General features: G+C 41.2%; 2 protein-coding genes across 2 annotated transcripts; both read right to left on the minus strand.

Annotated features, from left to right (window-relative positions):
* Positions 1 to 715: 715 nt before the first annotated feature.
* LOC134092970 (solute carrier family 2, facilitated glucose transporter member 11-like) lies at positions 716 to 6125 on the minus strand. The gene is made up of 12 exons (XM_062546177.1): positions 6023 to 6125; positions 5646 to 5744; positions 5328 to 5488; positions 5056 to 5180; positions 4762 to 4891; positions 4376 to 4524; positions 3233 to 3420; positions 2843 to 2953; positions 2076 to 2177; positions 1898 to 1973; positions 1452 to 1579; positions 716 to 1252 (listed from the first exon to the last, which is right to left on the minus strand). The coding sequence occupies exons 1-12, from the start codon at positions 6044 to 6046 to the stop codon at positions 1058 to 1060; spliced, it is 1488 nt and encodes a 495-aa protein (XP_062402161.1). The 5' UTR covers positions 6047 to 6125; the 3' UTR covers positions 716 to 1057.
* A 4294-nt stretch (positions 6126 to 10419) lies between these two features.
* slc2a11a (solute carrier family 2 member 11a) lies at positions 10420 to 21609 on the minus strand. Its single transcript, XM_062546176.1, has 12 exons — positions 21511 to 21609; positions 20431 to 20529; positions 20112 to 20272; positions 19738 to 19862; positions 19464 to 19593; positions 19150 to 19298; positions 18627 to 18814; positions 16315 to 16425; positions 14170 to 14271; positions 12460 to 12535; positions 12093 to 12220; positions 10420 to 11507 (listed from the first exon to the last, which is right to left on the minus strand). The coding sequence occupies exons 1-12, from the start codon at positions 21532 to 21534 to the stop codon at positions 11301 to 11303; spliced, it is 1500 nt and encodes a 499-aa protein (XP_062402160.1). The 5' UTR covers positions 21535 to 21609; the 3' UTR covers positions 10420 to 11300.
* Positions 21610 to 23185: the final 1576 nt, after the last annotated feature.

Raw genomic sequence — 23185 nt, forward strand, 5'->3', positions numbered from 1 at the left:
TTTTCTCAAAGGTGGCTGATCCCTGGCTCTATGTGGATAATGTGTGTTATTTGATATTACACTGTGGTCATTCTCTCATCAAGTTGTCGTTGAGTATGTTTCAGTTAGAACATCAGTTTACAGTTATCAGTTTTTTGTTAAGGTGGATTGAGTGTCTTTTTAAAAAAATCATTGAGCTGTTTTACTTATTATTGTGCATGGTACAGTATGTTGATATGTTGCTGATTGGATCATAAATGGCCACAGCAATGAATAGGAGTGACTGAAGAGTTGCCGATTGGATCATAAATGGCCACAGCAATGAGGAGGAATGATTGAAATATTCATGATATTGCTTGGTATGTTAATATCTTGTTGATCGGATCATAAACGGCCACAGCAATGAGGAGAAATGACCGAAGAGTACATGTAACCGATTGGATCATTTACGGCCACATGCAACACCTAATTCAATGAAACGGAAGGTGTCTGCTTATAACCCCAGTGAAATGCCTTTGAAGGCTGCTCTGTTGGTGATGTTTTGTTAGTGATTTGTAATTTGTTAGTGATTTTGGTTTTGACAGTAAATAGGCTTATTAATTGGCCATTGTGTGAGATCCCCTAGCACTAGACATTTTATATATCTCCTAGCTATTATAAAGCTTTTAATAGTCCTAGGGATGGAACAACAATTAAAATAGTCCTGGGATGAAACAAAACAGCCACAAGCCAATAGTAATGGAGACACTTACTTTATTATAAATAGGAGGGAAAACAAGTCAGAAAAACTTGAAATATGTTATGTATTGTTCACATTGTTTTTGTAAAAAAAAAATGTCTAAACTTGGGTAAACATGTAGGCTTAATCTTTGTTTTCAGATTGTGGGCTATGTTACATGCAAATCTTATTGTCTTATTGTCTTAAGAACGTGTCTTAGAACATGTATTTAAATTAGTCAAAGGATTAACATGTGGGGAAATGCAAATTCAAATGTTAAAATTTATCAGGGGACACACAGCATATTTACAATACCAAGAACAAACACATATTCGGAATAAATATGGTGTATACAGTCTTCTAGAACTTTGTTGCAAGCACAAAGTCTCCCTTCTCAATCTCTGTGCCCCTGTCCTTAAAGTTTAATTTGTTAAAGTCTTCAGTGATCTCCACCATGGTTTTTCCTTTTGTTTCTGGGACAAAATATAACATGAATGCTGCACTGAAGATGCAGTATGCAATGAATATCAGGAAACAGAACTGTCCCAATCCCTCCTGCAAAAAAAAGGAATACACATTCAAATCAGTGATTTCACATTGAATTCACTCCAAACTGCTTCATAAAATGTTTCCAACTGTACTTAGATACACAGTTGCCATTGTGCCTCTCACAATCATTTACACAAACTAGGGAAAAAGCTGCCCTTTACTGTAAAGGCTGTTAACTAATGGAAAGCAGGAGGTTTGGACTCACCACAATGTATGGGAAGAGCATCCCGATGACAAACAGGCTGAGCCAGTTAATGGTACCGCTGACCACATACGCTGATGGACGCCAAGCCTGCAGGAAGAGGTCAGCTGGCAGGCACATGGACACCCCCGCTACAGAAACAGTAAAATACTGGATCAAAATTCATTCAAAGCAATCCCTCTCCTGGACAGAAGAGGGAGTAAATGAGCATGTATTTGCCAAGTCTGAGTTTGTTCCCGTCATTGTGGCGTCAATCAGTAAATTTCACTCATTAGTTATCCCCCATCTCATCCTTGATTTGAAAACTGTCAGATCCATATGTCCATATTACTCTATCATTGAAAGACACATAGGCCTGTTTTGAATAACTGGAATTTGGTGTCACAAAACCCTGCACTTTCTGGTAGTTGCTACATGAAAAAACAATAACCATATAAAATAATGCTTACATGGTCCCAAGCCATAGACGCAGATGATAGAGAAGATCAGTGCGATGTTGAAATAGGGAACCCAGGCGTACAAATCCTAAGGTGGGATAAGATCATTACTAACAGATAATCAATTAAATGAATAAGATGTGGATGAGTTATGGCCTTTGCAGTGGCAGTGGCATTTAGCAGCAGTTACCTTGATAGTCAACATGACAATCAGCACGGACATGATCACACCCATCATGAGGTAACCAAAGCCCATGAGCTTCTTTCTGCCAGCTCGGTCAATCACAAATGCCTGAATGTGGACACACATTCACAAACACAACCAAATGAATAGCTCTTCAAATGCATGAGATGAATGTGCAGTCATGTGTGTGTACATGTTTGAGGAGCTACGACATAGTAAACTTGTGTGCATATGTGCTCGTGAGCGTGTGCATGTCTCTGTGTTTGTGCTTCTCTGTGTGTGTGTGTGTGTGTGTGCGTGCGTGCGTGCGTGCGTGCGTGCGTGTGTGTGTGTGTGTTTGTGTTCAATTCTAGCAGACTTCCCAGACTCCACAAACCACCCACCAGTGGAGTGAATGGAGAATGGGGGTGATGTACTCATATTTCCACACTCTCACAAGGATCCTAGCAGCAGAGGTTTGGATGCATCATAGCATTGGCATGGTATCACAGAATAGAAAACCAAAATGCCATGGTAATGACAGTGCCGTCAGCAGCCAGAAAATGCCACTACTAATGAGCTTTTAGCAGAGCAATGGCCTGGGCAGGTGACTCTCCTCCTCTAAAGTTACACCCTCCAGTCAAAATGTTCTCAAACATTCTTAGCCCTTAGAGTTTTGCCACATTGTTCATTATGTATAAAAGTTGTTTTGCATAAAAAAAATGCAGAACATATCTTAAAAATATTAAAAACATATCTTAAAATATACAGAACATATCTTCTGAGATACTCACACAGATTATTACAGTGATCAGTTCTGTTGCTCCAATGCCAAGGGAGAGATAATGCATCTTGTCCTCTTCAACTCCAGATTCACGGAAAATGTCAAAAGCATAGAAATAAAGCTGTGCACACAAGGGAAATAAAAACAATCCTTCATTTGCAAACCATGTTACACATACAGTATCTCTTTTTTTTCAGTACAGTAATTTCCTGTGTATTAGCCGCATTGTGTATAAGCCGCAGGACAGTGTTTATATGCAAGTTAAAAGAAACAAAACCATATTAATACCATAATAACTGTCCCCGTGCATTAACCTTATAGCTGAAGACATTTTGCAAAATCAATGTATAAGCCGCGGCTAATAGTCGGGAAATTACGGTAAGCCACTACCCTCCCTTACCGCGTTGATGCCGCAGAACTGGACTCCAGCGCAGGGGATCGCCAGAGCCAGCAGCTGCCAACGCACACTTCGAGATGTTAGAACGTCCAGCACAGTCTTGGCCTTCTCGCCTTGGACTTTCTCCCTCTCCTTTCTCATGTCCTCCAGCTCCAGCTTCAGATCGTCCTCTTGCCACAACCACTGCAGGGCTGGTGCACACACACAGGTTTTACATTAAAATAATAATAATAATAATAATAATAATAATAATAATGATAATAATAATAGGCCTTTCATTTAAGTGAGGTGCCTTTATATTTCTTGAACCTTTGTCACTTAAAGGTACAGTCTGTGATTAATATATATTAAAGGTGATCTATGCAAGTTTTTCTTAAGCTTAATTTGCCTTAACTAATCAGCTTCAGAGTCATTGGAATGGTTATTTGACTTATTTCGGGTTGAATAACAGCTGTCTCGCTTCCCCCTAGTGCCTCCGAGCGGAAAAAACACGCATGTAAGTTTTGTGCCACGGTGGCACCTCCGGCTCTTCCTAACAGAAAGCCTCCAGCCTCGTGATCATGCTCATGAAAAGGCAGACTGATTGATTGAGGAGTTTTGTAAAATATACACGCTAAAGCTGTAGGGGAAGCTCTGCAGAGAAATCTGCAAGCATAAAACGAGCGAAAACGAAAAGCGAAAGCGAAAGCGAAACCTGCATAGTTTCCCTTTAAAACACACGTTTTGTGAAAAGGGAATAGAACATGACTCGAACATAGCTATAGCCTACTCTATTCCAGTTAATGAACTGCTTGGTTCAGAGAACCTATTGTCAAAATTGCAGACTGTGCCTTTAATTTGTTTCATACTCAAGAATGTATGTGCATGGAGGCGCTGTGGTGTAACCATGACTACAGTGCACATACTATGGGTTCAGTTACCCACGGGGACCAAGGCTAAAGTTCGGAACATAAGACATAGATATCCCTTAATATCATAGCAGGACGGAGCTCTAAGACTGTAAATGACTGTAAAAGACTGTGGGCTGTAAATGTATCAAGTTGATGTTGACTTATTTGCACCTTGAGATATGGGAAATATGACTGCCAATGTCTGAAGCTCTTCATGTTCAATGCCATTTGTCATACATGTGAAGTGTAGCCTCACCTTTCTTGCAGCCATCCTCATCTCCCTTGTCGATGTACAGGTAGCGTGGAGCCTCAGGGAAACACAGTAGGGACACAAACTGCACAATCGCAGGCAGACCGCTCACGGCCAGCAGATACGGCCACATGTCCTCTGTGCCCATCAGCTCTCTGTGGAGAGAGAGAGAGAGAGAGAGAGAGAGACAGAAAGAGAGAAACCTTATTAGTTTATATGGCGAGAAAGGAAAGGAAAAGCCAGCTGATGTAATTGAGGCACATGACACAACTTTTTGAGATCATATTTTGACATGACACATTTTTCCAGCTTCTCAGTCATTGCTAGCCATGGTATACTTGTGTGTATATATCATGTCATTTTTGAGAGTCACAGTCACTAAAACGACTCACTTGATTCCAACCACCTGGCCCAACAGTTTACCGAGACCAATGAAGATGGAACAGGTCAAGGTGAGAAAGCCACGCAGCGCCTTTGGTGAGCTTTCTCCCACATACATCAGGTGCACACTTAGCCCCAGACCTGGAAGAATCCATTACAAGGTCATGTGGATACAAAAACAAGAATAAGGAAGTATACTGCATTGATGAATATTTGACAAAGAAAAAAGATGTAAATCACAAAAAGTGCACAAGAAATGCATTAGGCTATGGCTTGTAGAGATGATAGCAAATAGAAACACTTACCAACATTGTATCCATACAAGAATCTACCAATCAAGATCATCTCAAATGATTTAGCAGTCCGGCTCAGGATCATAAACACAGCTGCAACGATGGCCACCACATTGTTGAAGAGAAGGGCCTTCTTCCTGCAAGATGAATGAGTGACAATAAAAAACCTTGAGGACTCATTGTCATTGAGACAATATGCAGGTAAAGTAAGTACTGAAAGTGATGCATATTGTGGCGACACATTATGCTTGTGAGCGTGGTGGTGTCCTAGCGCTGAATCTCACCGTCCATATTTGACTGGAAGGCTGCCACTGTGGACAGCCCCAGCCCAACCCCCGAGGCTGAAGATGGACACGATAAAGGACCATATGAGGGTGTTGGTAGCCTCCCCCACAGGGATGTCATACCTGCCCAGCCACGTCTGGTTCACAAAGCTCTGGACGTGCTGCAGGCAGAAAAGAGTTATTTATATTTACTCTTATCGCCACTCGCTCCGAAGAGTGAGGGTGAGATTATATCTTTGTGTGGTCCTTGACATTTGCTCCTTAAAGGTGTTTGCTGTGTGTGTGTGTGTGTGTGTGTGTGTGTGTGTATGCACTAACTTCAGCAGGCGATGCCATGATGGAAACTTGAACTCCATACTGAAGTGATCCCCCAACGCCAAGCACCAGTGTCAACAGGTACAGCCTCCAGTACTGAGTCTGAGAATGCAGAAGCAGATTTCACATACTCACATCCGTCCCACAGAAGAAGAGTGGATATGTTGGAGCATATGTTGGACCATATCTACCCCTCAAAGCAAATGATTATACACATCACAGAATAACAATATGGGCAGGAGCATCAGTTTACCCACATAAACATACACAGGCCACAAACAAAAGAGGAGTTTGCCTGAGATTTGGACCATGCCATCCCTCTGCTCTGGTACAGGCACAGATGAGAATGTGTGAGTTGAAGAATGTGTTTTTTTTTTTACCATCTCTTGCAGCGCGGTCTTCATGGCTGTAGTGTGGACTCCCTGGATGATGACTGGAGAAAGAACGGAACACAGGCCAGCTTTTGGCTGAGGCGAGGGGGGATGAGAGAGACTCTCACCTGCAGCACTTATATATTCTCCTAGGGGGCATCTTGGCAGGTTGCGTAACAAAAACAAATGGCCATGTGTGTGTGTGTCATTGATCATTGACTGAGAGGGAATCGTACTGACGTACGTCCCGGGCGTAAGATTCATCCTGGCGCGTCCTGATGGAACTGGATCCGGGCAGCAGCCTCTGCAGCAGCTGCACATGCTCAGTTGCTTTGAAGGGACCATGTGTTTACATATTGTACAGCATCTACTGTAGGTAGTTACTGTTTGTTTTCTTTATTTTTTTACTTTGTCTTTATTGTCCACAGCAAATATGTCAAACAACTATGTGAAAACAGTAGACATACTGTATGTACAGTATATGCATTGCCTGGATGAAAGACATTCAAACATACAGTATGCTAAAACAGAAAGAACATTTTTAGACTAATAGAAACAGCAATAATAGAGCGATAGAAGGGGCAGGCCTATAACAGGTGCATGGGGACTTCTTCTACAGATTTCTTTAAATAGTTGTGTCTACATTTCCTACATTTTCAAACATAGCGTACACAGTATGCCATTAGAAGGTTAAGGGGTTTTGTGGCATCCTTATCTCTCTTAATACTAACTGGTTGGATGGATCATTGCTGGGGAGGTATCTTGTGATTTTCCTTATGGGTGTGTTAAATGTACAAGAACTGACTTCAACCACGGGTATGTGGGCTTGTTACCTTGACATTTCATCTGGGTAACATGTTTCCGGTATCGAAAATAAAGCTGCAGTCTCACACCAGTTGTCTTGGAGTAATTTTGACCGCATCACAGGTTCTCTGTCACGTCTTTGGATTACCATAGTAAATTAGTACCTAGGTTGACGTAGAAAAAACACTTACACATTTATTCGGTGGCAGACCTGATGTATGAGATGACGTGCAGGGAGTAACTGAAGCATGAAAGGCCACAATAACAAGACACATTTGAATACACAATGTACAGTACACATATAAAAACGGAGTTCGTCCAGCAACCCTCTAAATAGCATTTTTTTTGTGTACAATATTATTGTCTCATCTTCAGCAATGAAATGTATGCATAAGGTATCTATCATCTGTGACGACACGTGACATGTCCTCTAGTCAACACAGACTAGAATGCATCATAGCAACAGCAGCCAGACAGTGCACAGGCCAGGAACAGATGCCACTGGATGTGCTGCACAGTACCAGAGCAAGGACATACAGTAGGCTATAGTGGCGGACCCATCACACCCTGATCTCTGCCTAATCAGAACACTTTCATCTGACCGCAGGTTCTGCCAAATCCAGAACTACCTGAACAGTTATCCCTACAGGGCTATTACTGTCATCAACAACCGATCTTAGTTCTCACCTAATTCCCACAACAAAACCCTTCCACCACCTGGCCACACACATACAGTGCCTATAATATACTTGGAGGTTATTTGTCACTCTCCGGGACAACTTGGCAGCTTTGTGAAGCAAAATTCACAGAAAAATTCGCTCCTCTACCCCTTTTTTGAAGCTTTGTGAATGAGTTGGACATTCTACTGCTGCTAATCCAATGGATACATGCCCATTCTTAATCCTTGTCAATTTTAATATCCATCTCCACAACTCGTCTTCAGTTGACTTCCTGTCCTTACTCTCCTCATTTAATATCACACGTGTCCACAGTCCCGTACTATATATTATTGACAACGTTTTGGTTTATTCATTACATGTATCGGATCATCACTTTATTAGATTATCTATGTGTCTCCTGGATAACCCAGCAGCTCTTCCTCAGACAATTTTGTTCCGGCGTTACCTCAGAAGCCTCTCAAGTGACCATTCTGCAACGTTAGTAACATCTGCTTTACCTACTTCGAGTTCATTCTTTTCACTTAAGGCTACAGGAACTCTTTGCTCTATACTGACATCTTGTCTGAATGCAGCATGTCCACTTTCCACAAGACCCACTTATTCTAAACCTGGTCATCCATGGCTGACCAACAGTTTGCTCATCACGAAAGGAAGGTTTCAGAGCGGAAATGGCGTGATTCCAGAGATGGAAATGATCTTAGTAACTATCAGTCTCTGCTATCATCTTTTTCATCCATACACTTGCAAAAAAGGCATTCTACCAGAGCAAGGTTAGGAGCGCCACTGACAGTAGAAAATCTTTTTCCACTTCCTAGTCTCTTCTCTAGTCTCACCTATAGGCCTACGGAGGGCTTTGCCTTGTGCTGCCATGATGGCATCATAGGACTCATTCTCTCCTCTTGATGAGGAAGTCTCTCCACTGCTTCAGTGAAGTCGTCTAATAACATGCCCTTTGGATTCTGTCCTTTCCACTCTTGTACAGTCTACTGCACCAACTGTTCTTTCGGTAGTCACACGTGTGTAATACTTCACTCAGTTCTGGAATAGCTCCTTCTTCTTTTCAACAGGCAAGGGTTACACCTTTGGTAAAGAAAAGTACACTTAATCCAACTGATGTGAAGAACTGCAGACCTGTCTGGTTTTGGAGAAAGTGGTCTTCAAGCAAGTATGTGACTCCCTTTATGAGAACAATCTTCGAGACCATGGCATTTTCCTTTCTACACTATCTGAACTGAGATTTTTTGGGAAAGCTCTTGACTGGCTTGAACCTTACCTGCAGCAATGTTGACCAAAGGGTTCAAATAAGCATGGTGTGCTTGGTCCCAGTGATAATCATGATGATAGTGTCTGTAATTGACATGGTACAGACAGCAGGTCTAGTAAAAATAGGGCTCTGAAGAACTACAAAGTCATCCGCGATAGGAGCTGATTTGACCAGGCTACTTTATTATATAGTAAGGGATTGTGGTAATACTAATAGTTTACTATTGTTGGTTTACACATGGCTGTGGTCCTGTTTGTTTGTTATGTCGGAGAAATTACAAAAATCAAAGTAAAACTGCTCAAATGTGTTCAACAACCAGTATTTACTGAAATGTGCATAATTTGACGCTATTGCCAACCTGTGATGTCATAATATGCAAATTAGATGAGTAAATTTACTCCCTTTATAAACTTTAGTTCATACTCAATGATTTTCACATTTACAGTAGGACTTTATCTCTGACCACTTTCAAGCCATGGCCTTTTGAATTTTTTATGCAAAAATCCAAAAAAACCCGGGCGGTTAGAGGGTTAAATGATGTTCTTTCAGCTTGTCTTAGCAGGTATCAATGTCTCATGATCTCACCACAACCACAGGTGTGCCTCAGGGAGCTGTATTAGGGCTTTTCTCTATTTACACCATTTCCTTAGGTGAAACCATTTGCTCCCATGGATTCGACTATCGCTGGTATGCGGACAACACTCAACTTTACCTATATCTTTCTCACCTGAGGACTCTAGCGTTTCCCATCAGATTTCTGCATGCCTTAAGGATATTTCAGTCTGGATGAAAGATCAGTCCCTTCAGAATAATCTCTCAAAAATGTTTTGCCGTTTCAAGCAAAAAATTATTCCCCAACAGATTAACATCCAGCATGACTCATCATCATTCACCTCAATTAGATCGGCACATAACTCTGGCGTTGTAATTGATGACCGACTTAATTGCTCTGAGCATGTAGCCTCAATTGCAAAATGATGTTGGTTTATCCTTTAAAACATTAGGAAGATCAGACCTTATCTGACACAAGATTCTTCACAACTTCTTGTACAGGCCATGGTAATCTCCTAGCTGGCCTGTTGTAATTCACTGTAAGCTGGCCTACCTGCTAGTGTAGTAAGATCACTAGGCTACAACTGATTTAGAATGCTGCAGCACACCTGGTTCAATCAGCCAGAGAGGACACATGTAACTCCTCTCCTAGTAACTCTCTGTTGTCTTAATTCAATTAAATTCAAATATCTCACTTTGGCTTATATAGGACACTGACTGGATCTGCTCCCTGTTATCTTAATTCAATGATAAAGACATACATCCCAACCCCAACCATCCACTGCAGTCTTCTGATGAGCGTCTGTTGTGTCAACCAGCCATAAACGTTTATCCTCAGTGGTTCCATGTTGGTGAAATGAGTTGTCCAGTGCTCTCCACTCCTGTGATAGTTTTGAGTCTTTCAAGAGGAGTCTAAAGGCATATCTCCTCAACATGCACTTAGTTTATTAGTGTTTCTGCTGTGTTATGGTTTGTATATTATAGTATTTATTATGCATAGCTTGAAGTTGATTTACTTTTTCTGATGAAACCATGTTTTTTATTTTTTATTTTACCATGTTTTGATTTTTTTTTTAAATAAAATGTTTGCAATCAAGTCCTCATTTTACAACTTTTATTGTATAAACTACAGTCTAAAAGATTCAGAATTCAAAGTTACAATTCTTACAACAAAATCTAAATAAAATAAGAACATTAAACAAAAAACTGTTCAAACATGAATTCAGTCATTCGTGCAACTGGAGAAGCATAAAGGCTACTTTAATCTCACTTGGATAAAATGTGTTTAATGTTAAAATTTCTATTCACATTTTGGACATTCTAGATTATCTCATCACGATGGTAATGGTGATTGAGATGGGTATTGGGAATTGATTATTCATTAAAATGCCCATTACCACACATTGATGTGCTCAAAATATTTATATTTAGTCATTAAGTCATTACTCACAGTTCAAGTCTAAGTGTTCAGCCCAGTCTCTACTCCATATCATATAAACATTCTATAATTCGTGGATGGGCTGCATGAACATTTAACACACATATCCCTTTACCAGCTTATACAGCAACAATTCATCCTTGAGCCAGAGGGGCTGGTTGGTACAATCTGAGGAGAATAAGTCTCATAGTGATTTGTGGCAAAGTATAGCACACTAGCGTGATTACATTAGATTAGGTAATGGCTAATTTACTGTACATACATAGACATACTATATTTTAGTCTAATCACCTGTAAAATATCCCGCCACAGACAGACAATGGATATAAAGAGGCTGATAAAACACAAAAACATACCTAACGTGCAAGGCTATTACATAATTTCTAATTCTAGGCTGGTATACCTTGTCAAAAAATCACTATGAGACTTAATCTGAATGGATACCGATTGACCAAAATTAGGGGTCTGGCTCAAGAACTAAACCCTTGATTGTCACAGAACACGATCTTTGATTGCACCGCCTTGTTACAGTAGTGAGCCTGCATGTGACTACAGGGCAGTGGAGTGTTGGACTTCCCCTAGTTTGTACTCTGCCTGGCGAGTCCTCTCCTGCTTGGGGAAGTTGAGTCGGTTAAATTCGCTGGCGATGACGGGGAGGGTCTTGCCTTTGGTCTCAGGCAAAAACAGACCAATGTAAAGCGCCGTGAGGACACAGACGGCGCAGAACGGAACAAAGCAGTACTGGCCCAGCTCACTCTAGAAGACACAAACACAGGATTACCATTAGAGAGCTATATGCTTATGATGGACCACAGTACAGAGAGGTTGGAATTATATCCCTCAGTGAAATGATGTGCATTTGAATACAATGAAAATGACTTTTCAGTCATAAGACAGACAGACAGACAGACAGACAGACAGATAGATACTTGATCTATTTGATCCCCAAGGAAAATTCATCAGTTTATCAGTTGTCAGTGCTTATGCTCTCATATGCTGTTCTCCACATTTTTAGAAATGTACGAAGGATTGATAATATTTTGCTTCTGTCATTTTTTGCTGGAATAACAAAATAATGGTGTTAAAGTTCCTTTATCACATATCCTTTTGTGAGACACAGCAAGTCATATTACACTTTTCCAGACCTGCTGTAGAATGTTCATAAATCATTCCACCTTTGGAAGTTCAGGCTGACTGGGAAGTCACAATGTGTTCTTTATGGTAAATATGGTGAAAACACTGTTATGTGTAGAAATTCAGGAATGATCTAATTCAAAAAGTTAACAGCAGAGCTTCTACATGTACAGTATATCCAATCTGATTCAGGTCTGCAGCTCTTACCACAATGAAGGGGAAAAGCATCCCCACAATGAACAGGTTCAGCCACATGAGGGAGCCAGCAATCATGTAGGCAGCCGGCCGAGCTGTCTGGTTAAAGATTTCTGTGGGCAGCACCCCTGTTACACCAGCTGAATGGGAGACATGCAAGACAAGTGTGTGCACACACACAAAGACACACACACACACGCACACACACACACACACACACACACACACACACACACACACACACACACACACACACACACACACACACACATACACACTGATGAAATATCCTGTGCTAAAAGGTTAGTTTAAAAATGGACACCCAAAGACACATACAGTATGAATATCCATTTGCCTATGCAGAAGAAAAAAGTCCTACCTGGTCCCATTCCGAAGCTGAGAATATATGTGAAGACGCAAGCCATGCTGAGGTAAGGCATCCAAGACACTAAATGCTGGCAAACACAGTAGGAAATTACAATGGCAAACAACACTGTCTTTGATGTGGAGAACTATGAAAACTCCAGTGTCACATAAGAAAAATATCCACTGTGTTAAATGACTTTACATGTGCTAATATGTACTGATGAGCACATAAATAATCTTCTTAGTCTTGAAATACATGGTCTATTTTCCTATGAGATACTGCAACACTGATGCTTAAATTATGATCATGACTTGAACTATCAATGTAGTAGTCAACTCTGGCTGTCTCGGCACGCAGAGTGAGAAACATCATCACAGACATTGCACACCAATGCGACCATCTTGTCTGACCTGTTGCCCTCTGGAAGACACTACAGGTCCATTGAGGTGGAGAGTGAGGGAGAGTGAGTTCAGTTCATGCCCTTTCAATGGGAGTTAACCGTAATGCACTGATTGATTTAGGAAGTGCTTGAACACATGGTGCTGCATGTGTTACACGTCCTTGTTGTTCATGTTGATGCCTAATGCACTACTGTCATCACACAGCTCACTGGTGTTGCTAGCCCAGTCAGCTCCTGTGGGACTTAACATTGCTAGTCATCAGATGCTGCATTTCCATTAGTCACTGGGTGAACTTGGCGGTTGCTTGCAGTGTCTCTGAAGTGCTACTGTACTTTACTGTACTTAATAAGAGAGACAGTAAAACAGATTGGAGGCATTTCCATGTCACATTACAGATATGGACTTTAAATGGCAGAGCTTTTAATTTCATTGAACTAGTCCAATGACAAATAAATTCTGATTCTGATTCTGTCAATGTGTCATCGTGTCTGTCAAAATCTCATGGGAAAATGAACCATGTAAAAATAAGCCTTACACAGAGGGACCAAGTCATATTTGTTAAACATGCAGACTGAAGTCAAGCTGGTGTGAGTGTTCTGGCACATATTGGCTGTTGTGCAGTGTGGGATAATCTTTATATGTGTCTCATTGATTAACTGCTTTGGTATTACTTATATAGTGAAATCTAGTTACCATCCTTTATCATAGGAGTGTTAAGATAACCCCTGTGTCAGGTAAAACCCCTCTGTGGCAATGTGAGATATCTGATGGTGACTATACTACATGGGGGCCTTGACACAAAGATGGCCTAGATTTATGGGGTTCTTGTAAACGTTCTTATCTCTGTTAAATGCCAGTTGGTTAAATAATCACTAATAAATGCATCTTGTGGTTTTCCATGTGTGTATGTGTGTGTGTGTCTGTGTGTGTGTCTGTGTGTTAAGGGTATAAGAACTAACTTCACCCACAGTTGTGTGGGCTTATTACTTTGACTTTCATGTGGGTAACCTGCTCCTGGTATCGTCAATAAAGCTGCAGTTTCACACCAGTTGTCTTGGAGTAATTTTGGCCACATTCAGTATGTAAATGCAATGTGTTGTTGTTGGACTGCTAATTCAAATTCGGTTAAAAGACCTTTCCAAAAATGACGGCATTTCTACTCAGAATAACAAGGGAACAAAGAAGAAATTACTTCCCCTCGGGCTCATTTCAAATATTCATGATTTGGATCAGTGTATTCGGTGTGTAGCGTAGAGTGGTCAGGTATCACCTGTGGACAGAGCAGGGTGTACCTGCAGCGGCGTTGGTTAATAATGCATACCTCAAACGACAGAGCCACTGTGAAGACCGCTGCCCAGCATGCCATCAGGACGTAACCTCCCATCAGGAGCAAGCGCCGGCCCTGTCGCTCAATCAGCAGGTTCTGTTAATCACAGGCATTTACATTTACATTCATGCAGTAAACATTGCAGGACCGGGTCGGGCACATCCAACACGCACGGGCTTTACATTTTTATCTTACCATTTAGAATATATATATTTTTTACATTTACATTTATTAATTAAGCAGACTAATCCAAAGAGTTCATCCAAAGCGATTTATATGTCAATCATACGAGGGCCATTCTCCCTAGAGCATCTCAGGCTCTCATGCTCAAGGGCACAACAGTGAAAGGGAAATTAACCTCTGGTATCATTTTTACATAAGTTTCAAATTTAATCAAATGTTCATATTAACAGAGGTGGACATGCCGGTTCCAGAAAGTAAAAGTCCTGCCATAAATATTATTTCTACCTGTGCATTTAACACAGGTGATATCACTAATTATCTACCTGGCTGCTACTGTAATTAAGATGCGCTGGCTTACTAAATGGTTGGATCAATTACTTGGCAGGACCTTTACTTTCTGAGCCCGAAATGTCCACCTCTGTATCTTAACCATGTACAGTGGCTATAGTAAGTATTCACACCCATGCTAAAGTTGACTAAAAAGAGGAATATAAAATAATCTTTTGAGAATTGATTGTAATGCCTTAATTAAAAAAATGAGTAAAAATCAAACCGCTAAGGACACTAATTTTCTTTGTGATTGAAGAATGTATCGTAAATAGATAAATGTTCTTCCTTAAATACAGGTTGCATAAGTATTCAACCCCTATGTTAAATTCCCATAGGAGCAGGAGGATTTTTTATATGTTTTTATTTTTAAAGGCCAGCTATTTCATGGATCCAGGATATTATGCATCCTGATAAAGTTCCCTTGGCCTTTGGAATTAAAATAGCCCCACATCATCACATACCCTTCACCATAGATAGAGATTGGCATGGTGCTTTTTTCCAGTTAGCCTATTAGCCTGTTTGATGCTCATTGAGCTCAATGCAAATCAAACAGGCTAATAGGCTAACTGGAAAAAGCACCATGCCAATCTCTATCTATGGTGAAGGGTATGTGATGATGTGGGGCTATTTTAATTCCAAAGGCCAAGGGAACTTTATCAGGATGCATAATATCCTGGATCCATGAAATAGCTGGCCTTTAAAAATAAAAACATATAAAAAATCCTCCTGCTCCTATGGGAATTTAACATAGGGGTTGAATACTTATGCAACCTGTATTTAAGGAAGAACATTTATCTATTTACGATACATTCTTCAATCACAAAGAAAATTAGTGTCCTTAGCGGTTTGATTTTTACTCATTTTTTGAATTAAGGCATTACAATCAATTCTCAAAAGATGATTTTATATTCCTCTTTTTAGTCAACTTTAGCATGGGTGTGAATACTTACTATACCCACTGTATATGAGCTATGAGGATATAGTTCCTTTCCTTCTTCTTAGTAGTTTGTCCCTGGAGCCTCCCTCTGTGGAAATTTCCAGAGAGTGAGAAGAATGTTTGTTGATGGCCCTGACACCAGGGCCACAAACACGGCCTAGGATAAGTGGGGAGGGTAACTCATGTTAACACTAACTGGTCACTGTTAAGGACAGGGCCAGTTCTAACCTACTATGTTTGGGAGGGCTGGTAGAAATTTTGGGTGGGCAATATATGTTCATATTATTTTCACACTTAAGTTGTATTTTGCCTAGCCTAGCTCCTTAGGCACTGGCACCACCCTCATCTTTCATCTCTATCTATTATAAAAGCACAGACTTTATACTGTATGTTCAGGAAAGCACAGACTTTACATGTTCGTCTTTACCTTACCCCTATCATATTTTGTCCTCTATCATAATCATATTATCATATACACTTCTTCCTACCAACAAGCAGTAACAATATTTTTTATAAAACATTTAATGACGCATCAAGAGTACTCAGCAGAGTAACGCTTCAAATAACTCATTTTCTCACACCATTCAACAGCATGCATTTTCGCAAGCCTTTGCCAGCAGAGGTGGAAGTCTTTTGACAGTTTGTGGACTTGTTATGCAATCTAAGACGGCTAAGTCCCAAATACTTACAGATATTATACAGGCAGTGAATTCACATGTGCCCGTGCCAATGGTAATATACTGGATGGCAGCAGGATCTACGCCAGCTTCTTGAAATACGTAGAAAGCGTAGAAATAGATCTGTACAAAGAGACACACAGAGGGAGATATCAGTGATTTTCCAAGAAACAAACACATTCATTAACACCCCCACACACACACACCACCCCCGACACACACACACAAGGACACACATTTCTTAGGTGCAAATCTCCCTGAGCCTGTTAGTTACACAGTCAGCTATTCTTGAAGTTGCCGTTTTGAAGCTAACCTGCACCACAGCACTGATGCAACAGGACAAAGCAAAAAGGGTTTGTTTTTGGCAAAAACAACATTCCTTGTTTCTTGTCTGTGTCTACTGTATAAACACAATTTGCTTGGCTATTATATTCACACTAAATATTTTATCAGTTACTATGAAGTGGTATTCTCCAAATCTTTCCCTCCTGTATAATTAAAGGCACATATCAAATTCCCAGGTCTATTACAAAGACAGAAATAAGAGCCACCCAAAGTCCACTGGAACACTGGCTACGGTTTAGTAAGTGGAAACGTCACCTTGTTTGGTGACTAGATGTACTACAGAGCGGTACAACATAGGACTGCTGCCCAGTCCTGCAAATTCTCTCCACAAAAATAAATTAGAAAAGCACTCAGAGAGCGCAGACCTCCACCAGTATTGTTTTTCCTAGGTTGTCATACATTTGAACCTAAACTATTCAGATTGCCGCCACGTGGCCATACCATGCCATTACACCACTAAGCGAAAAGCCTCCGGAATCCCGACGGTGATACGCATCACTCCCAAAATTGAATCGTCTCTTCCTTGGGTCATTTCCGACCTTCCCTGAAAATGTCATCGAAATCCATCCATCACTTTTTGAGTTATCTTGCTAACAAACAGACAGACAAACAGACAAACAGACAAACAGACAAACAAACAAACCCTGATGAAAACATAACCTCCTTGGCAGAGGTAATTACGCTTGTCAATTTGTCTCTATCTACTACTCCATCCCCTACTTTTGTGTATGTAAATGAGTGTACAGTATGCATAGTGTGTGCTTGTCCAGGTATATGTGTGCTTCTGTGTGTGTGTGTGTGGGGGGGGGGGTCAATTTGTCTCCATCTCCTAATCCATCCCCTACTTTTGTGTATGTAAATGAGTGTGTTCATGTGCATGAATGTGTGTGTCAATGTGTGTATGTGTCTTTGTGTGTGTGTGTGTGTGTGTGTGTGTGTGTGTGTGTGTGTGTGTGTGTGTGTGTGTGTATGTGTGCATGAGTCTCTTTATGTGTGTGTGTGTGTGTGTGTGTGTGTGTGTGTGTGTGTGTGTGTGCGTGTGCGCCTGTGTGTGTGCCTGCCTGTGTGTGTGTGCATGTGTCTTTCTGTGTGTGTGTGTGTGTGTGTGTGTGTGTGTGTAGCTGATATGGCCCCCTATGAATGGAATTTCATGAAACATGGCATGCATTCATAGGGTGTCATAATGATCCTACACTTGAAATACTTTGAGCAGTTTTGTGTAGTCTGCAAAGATATCAAAAAAGTTGATCATCCTAGGCCCTACGGTTCTCAAGATATTCACAGAAAATTGTGTCCGGCATACCCTTCTTTCGAGGGGACCAGTGCAGCGGGTGGGCGATGGATCAAAATGGAAAAACAATAGTTCCATGTTATCCTTGTGGGGCTACATGCCCACCTAGTTTGGTGGTCTGCAGCCTGGTCTTTGTGTCCTGGGAATCATGATGACGGAAAAAAAAAAAAAAAAATCCGGAAGAAAAGAAACTCTATAGCTTCACTAGGCCAGCAGTCATAACAAGGTACTGTATTAAAGAAGCAGTCCACAATTTTGGTGCAAGGTTGATTTCATAGCCAATCAAGTTACATCCCTTCCTCCCATGCTCCTGAAGCAACGTGCTGATTGGATGGAATTGTTTAGGGCTCCGCCCGAGCCACCATGCTTGATTATCATTAGGCTTTGAATGCAGCCAGAAGTGTATTCAAATTCCCAAACACAGGTGAACATAGGCGAACATTTGCAAACAGTCTTCTGTTTGCCTTCAGTTTTCCAACTCAATGCTCACAATTGAATGCTCACAAACAGTTGTAAAGGGTTCGTTTTCAGGTTTGCCTCTGTTGAAGGAATTTGAATGCACCTATTTTAAGAGCACATACATTGAATAGACAGCAGGAGGACCACGTGGAGCAACTTTGCGAAACACTGAATACTGCATTACGATCGCTGACTGAGCCTTCATGTCAGTGCGAGTGCACATACTGACCGAGTCATTGCCACAGAGCTGCATAGCGCTGCTGATGATCGCCACGGAGATGACCTGCCAGCGGACGGAGCGGTCGGAGAAGAGCTCCCACATTCGCCGCGGGCGCACGCCCTCTGCCTCGGCCTGCTCCTGGAGCATCTCCTCGATCTCGACAGGCGATACCTCACAGCCCCTGAGACGCCTCAGCGCTGAGGAGGCCGCACAGAGAGAGAGAGACATCAGGGCACGGGCTAACAACACCATGGCTTAGCATTACGGGTGTACTGGGCAACCACGCATGACTTGAGAGAACACAGTGCGAGCATTGTTTTGTGATAATGGTGGACACTGTAAGACCTCAGGCTGTGGGTTTCCTCCGAACTACTGAGGGGAGGGAGATAAAACTAAGGTGATTGGCCTATTTGGAATTCAATATCATGGCAGAATGACAGGTTAAAGAATTAGAACATAAAACTCTAATGGGGAGATGTTTGACCCATGAGGCATTGTTTGAGTTTGCCCTACCCTGCTCGAAATGTCTTACCTGCGAAGCAGGCTTCCTTGTCCCCACGGTCTATGAGGAGGTAGCGGGGGCTCTCGGGGAACCAGGGTAGTGTGAGCAACTGTATGAACCCAGGGACCGCATTACTGGCTAGCAGGTAGTGCCAGTATGGCTCGCTGCCCAAGATCTCCCTGTACAAAGACCAAAGCACCCCAAAATAGCACATCAGATTATCCCAAAAGCACTCAAGAGTGAAGAGAAAAATTTAAGTGAATACATATTTCAACATAGAGTCTCTCTCAATTGACATAGTTTTAGAGGACATGACTTTAAGCCAACAGATGCCTTGACCTTACCTGAGACCAACAATCTGTCCTAATACCACTCCAAAGGCCGTGAAGACAGCAGAGGACAGTGACACTGCTCCTCTGAGATGTTTTGGGGCACTCTCACCAAAATACATGGGCTGAACATTCATACTGATCCCTGCAAAAGGAAAAATGGAAGAGGCCAGTCGTTACTTTCAATTAGATGACCGACTGATCTTGTGGTCTTTGATGTCAACTAAGGCGATTAAGCTCAATTGTGAGGGTCCTTTTGGTCAGCCATTGAGGGTGTGTGTGAACATGCCTGCATTAATTCCCACGAGGATTCTGGAGAGGATGATCATCTCAAAAGATTTTGCTGTTCTACTCGTAAGACCTAAGAGTGAACTCAGCATAAGGAAGATATTGTTCAGCAACATTGTCTTCTTCCTACAACAAGATTACAAACCAAATGACATACATCTTAACAAAAAAATCATTCTGCAGGCAACCTACTTCAGAACACAGGCAATTATAGGTGGAATGAACATTTGCATTCTGTTTGATTCTGTTGATTCTGCTTCTGAACAGAATATGTGTCAATATTTCTGAAATCCATCTCTCCAAGCATTACAAGAGAAATGTCTCCCTCAGGTATGCCTTCCTTCTCAACTTCTCGATAACAGGAAGTGCAAGTACCTCCCGTATCGTATTGACATGGGTCCAGCAAGAAGGGCACCTGTCAGTCCTCCGAGTGAGAAAATGGACACAATGAATGTCCAGATCAGAGTGACCTCATACAACTCCAATTCCGTGCCCCATCGTTCCAAAAACGTTTCATTGATGAAAGTCTGTATATACTGCAGAGGGAAACAGGATTGGAGCCAGGCGCCACTGATAGCCATGGATATACAAAGCCAAGAAATTAATATATGTATGCAGCCCACATTGAAATGCATTTGAAGACACAAAGAAATACATACAACCGATAGATATAATTTAGAAGAGTGGCCCTTACAGTGGTTGGTGCATTCATAATAGCAAGATTATAACCATATTGGAGTGTTCCTCCTATGGCCGTGCAAGTCACCATCAAAGCCAGTGTCCTGGAACTACCCTGAAAAATACATTAAGAAATACTTGTCTCAAATGAGTCTAATACTGAGGAAATTCAAATTCTTCATCAAATTGAAGACAAGCACAAGCTCTAAACATACTATTAAGGTTTACAATATGTTTATTTACTGTGAGACACTGTCTTTACTGTTATACCATTGTAAATATAACAAAAGCAGTCAGCTGACTGTAGACCCTCCCCTATTGACCCTGTCATCATTTATTGACCAAAGTGACACCAAATTTGAGCATCTGCATTCTAAACCAGATCCAGATGACCGGTCCATTTGCAAAGTGTGTGTGTGTGTGTGTGTGTGTGTGTGTGTGTGTGTGTGTGTGTGTGTGTGTGTGTGTGTGTGTGTTGGGGTGGGGCAGAGGAGCAGAACGCTATCATGCCCCCTTACATTTGGGTGTCTGATGACTTGCTCAAGACGTGGGGTTTTTGGCGTATTGACCTGGGGTTACATGATAGTGAGCTGGCTGACAGAGTATCCAAACATACCTGTGATAACTGATTAAATGGAAAAAGGGGCTGAATGTTTAATAAGATGTTCATATTTTCAGTGCTACCTGTCTTGCCTTGTAGACTGATGAAGCAACCACTGTTGAACACAGCCAAAGCCACCTCCTTCCAATACCTCCTAGATCTTTCTTAGTTAACAGTTTAACAGTTACTTAATTCTAAACTTTTCATGGGCCATTGCAAAGACCCGTTTAATTTGAGCTACATAAAAAGATAGACATTCTCAATTCATGGCAACATGCGGTGCGTAATAATTCCACAGTAAATTCTAAGTTAAAACGTATTATCCCGTGGGACAAGATTAGTACAACAACCTGCTAATGCAGTTCTTGTGACCAGAAAATGCCCAATAGCCTAACTTTCTATAAACCTGACATCATGCAGATCAACTTGTAGCCTACAGTACACAGTGCGTGAAAATAATGGTGCGTCATAAAACGTAAATTAAATGAGAATTACCTTGTTCTGCGGATCGGCTTTCATCCTGGCTCACGGTTGATAATGTCGTATTGCTATCAATGTTTCACAGGCATTTCTGTCAGACTCAGTGCAGTCGCTTAAGTAAAGTGATCATAGCGTCAGAGGGTGAACGTTTTTTTTTTTTTTCTCCCCAAGCATCTGTCTAGAGTGCGCTCAATTTGCATGGACTCACGTGAGTCGTCTTTGCAGCCTGGCAACGCATTCTGACATCTTGCGCACAAAAGTTATTAACTGTCTAAATACACGAGTTATGTGTGTATGAATGCATTATGTTAACTTATTGCAAAGTTCGCTCCCTCCAAATGCCCTTACGAAAATTAACCATGGTTTTACTGTCGTAAAAAAAAAAGAAAAAGTGTGTGTGTGTGTGTGTGTGGTGGTGGTGATGTGTGTGTGGAGTATAGCTGAACCATGATTTGTTGTTCAAATTGAATTGAATGTCAGCAACATGTCTCAACAGACTTAGGACATGGGCATTTTTGCCACTGTGTTGCTTCACTGCTTCTTTTAACAACATTATAAATGTTTAACATTTTGATTGATCTAACCATAGGACCCTTTTCCACTTAACCTCTGTCCATTTAAAATAAGTTCAGGCTCAGATATATATACATGAGCTGCATGCATATAAATTGCACAAATAGGAGATACAGACAAGTTGACAAGTATAATTTATTTTTGTGGAGAAAATATGCAGTGGTCATATTTTGTACCGCCAAGCGGTACATCTACGTAGTTTGGGTATGGTCTCTTTGATCAATATGTTCCTCCAGTGCAGTGATACATTCCAGGTTGGAACATAATCATTGTAATTAAATTGTGTACTATATTTTCAACTTCATCCAGGATTTAACCTGATAACATGGGCCTGTTTTACACCAAATGAACCAAATCACCTCACTTTGAGTCCCTATGGAAAGTAGACTGAAGAATAGTCATGCATTTGTTTACCTTACTTTCTATTTTGTTTTTCTTTCATAAATAAGTAACCTGGCTGACTTACTGTATAACACATATGCTGCCATGTCTGTTAAGAGTTTGTTTTTCTTGTATGTCAGTTACAGTGCCTGTATGTCAGCTTTGACGTGCACACTGGCAGTATTACAGTTTTTTCTGAATGCTTAGTGCTAATCATGATAATGTAGCACAATTTCTGAAACTATATACGGTAGCATAACCACTTACTGAGTTAGCAAAACTAAAAGCACAAACACTGCTTTGCAATTGCAGTTTGTGATTTTGTAACACACACTTTGCAAAAAATGTAGGCAGCAGAACTTTAAACACAACTCACTGCTTACACTCAATTTCCACATTTCCAACACACCCCTAGCAAAATTATAGACATGTATGCCTGTTATTTACACTGTTTTGGCAACTGTCTGGCACACTGTCACATCATGAAAACTGTTTTAGATAATTAGTTCATTTTGCAATCAGCCTCAGCAGTGTAAATAAGGCACAGGTAAGATGTCCGTGAGTACAATGGAGGGGCCAGGAAGAGTGAAAATTAGAGGAGGCATAGGAAGAGGACATGGAGGTGAAGAAGTAAGAGGAAGAGGAGGAAGAGGACAAGGAGATGACGAAGTAAAAGGAAGAGGAGGAAGAGGACAAGGAGATGAAGAAGCGAGAGGGAGAGGACGACAAGGACAAG

This window comes from Sardina pilchardus, chromosome 9, assembly GCF_963854185.1.
Source record: "Sardina pilchardus chromosome 9, fSarPil1.1, whole genome shotgun sequence".
NCBI classification, from domain to species: Eukaryota; Metazoa; Chordata; class Actinopteri; order Clupeiformes; family Clupeidae; genus Sardina; species Sardina pilchardus.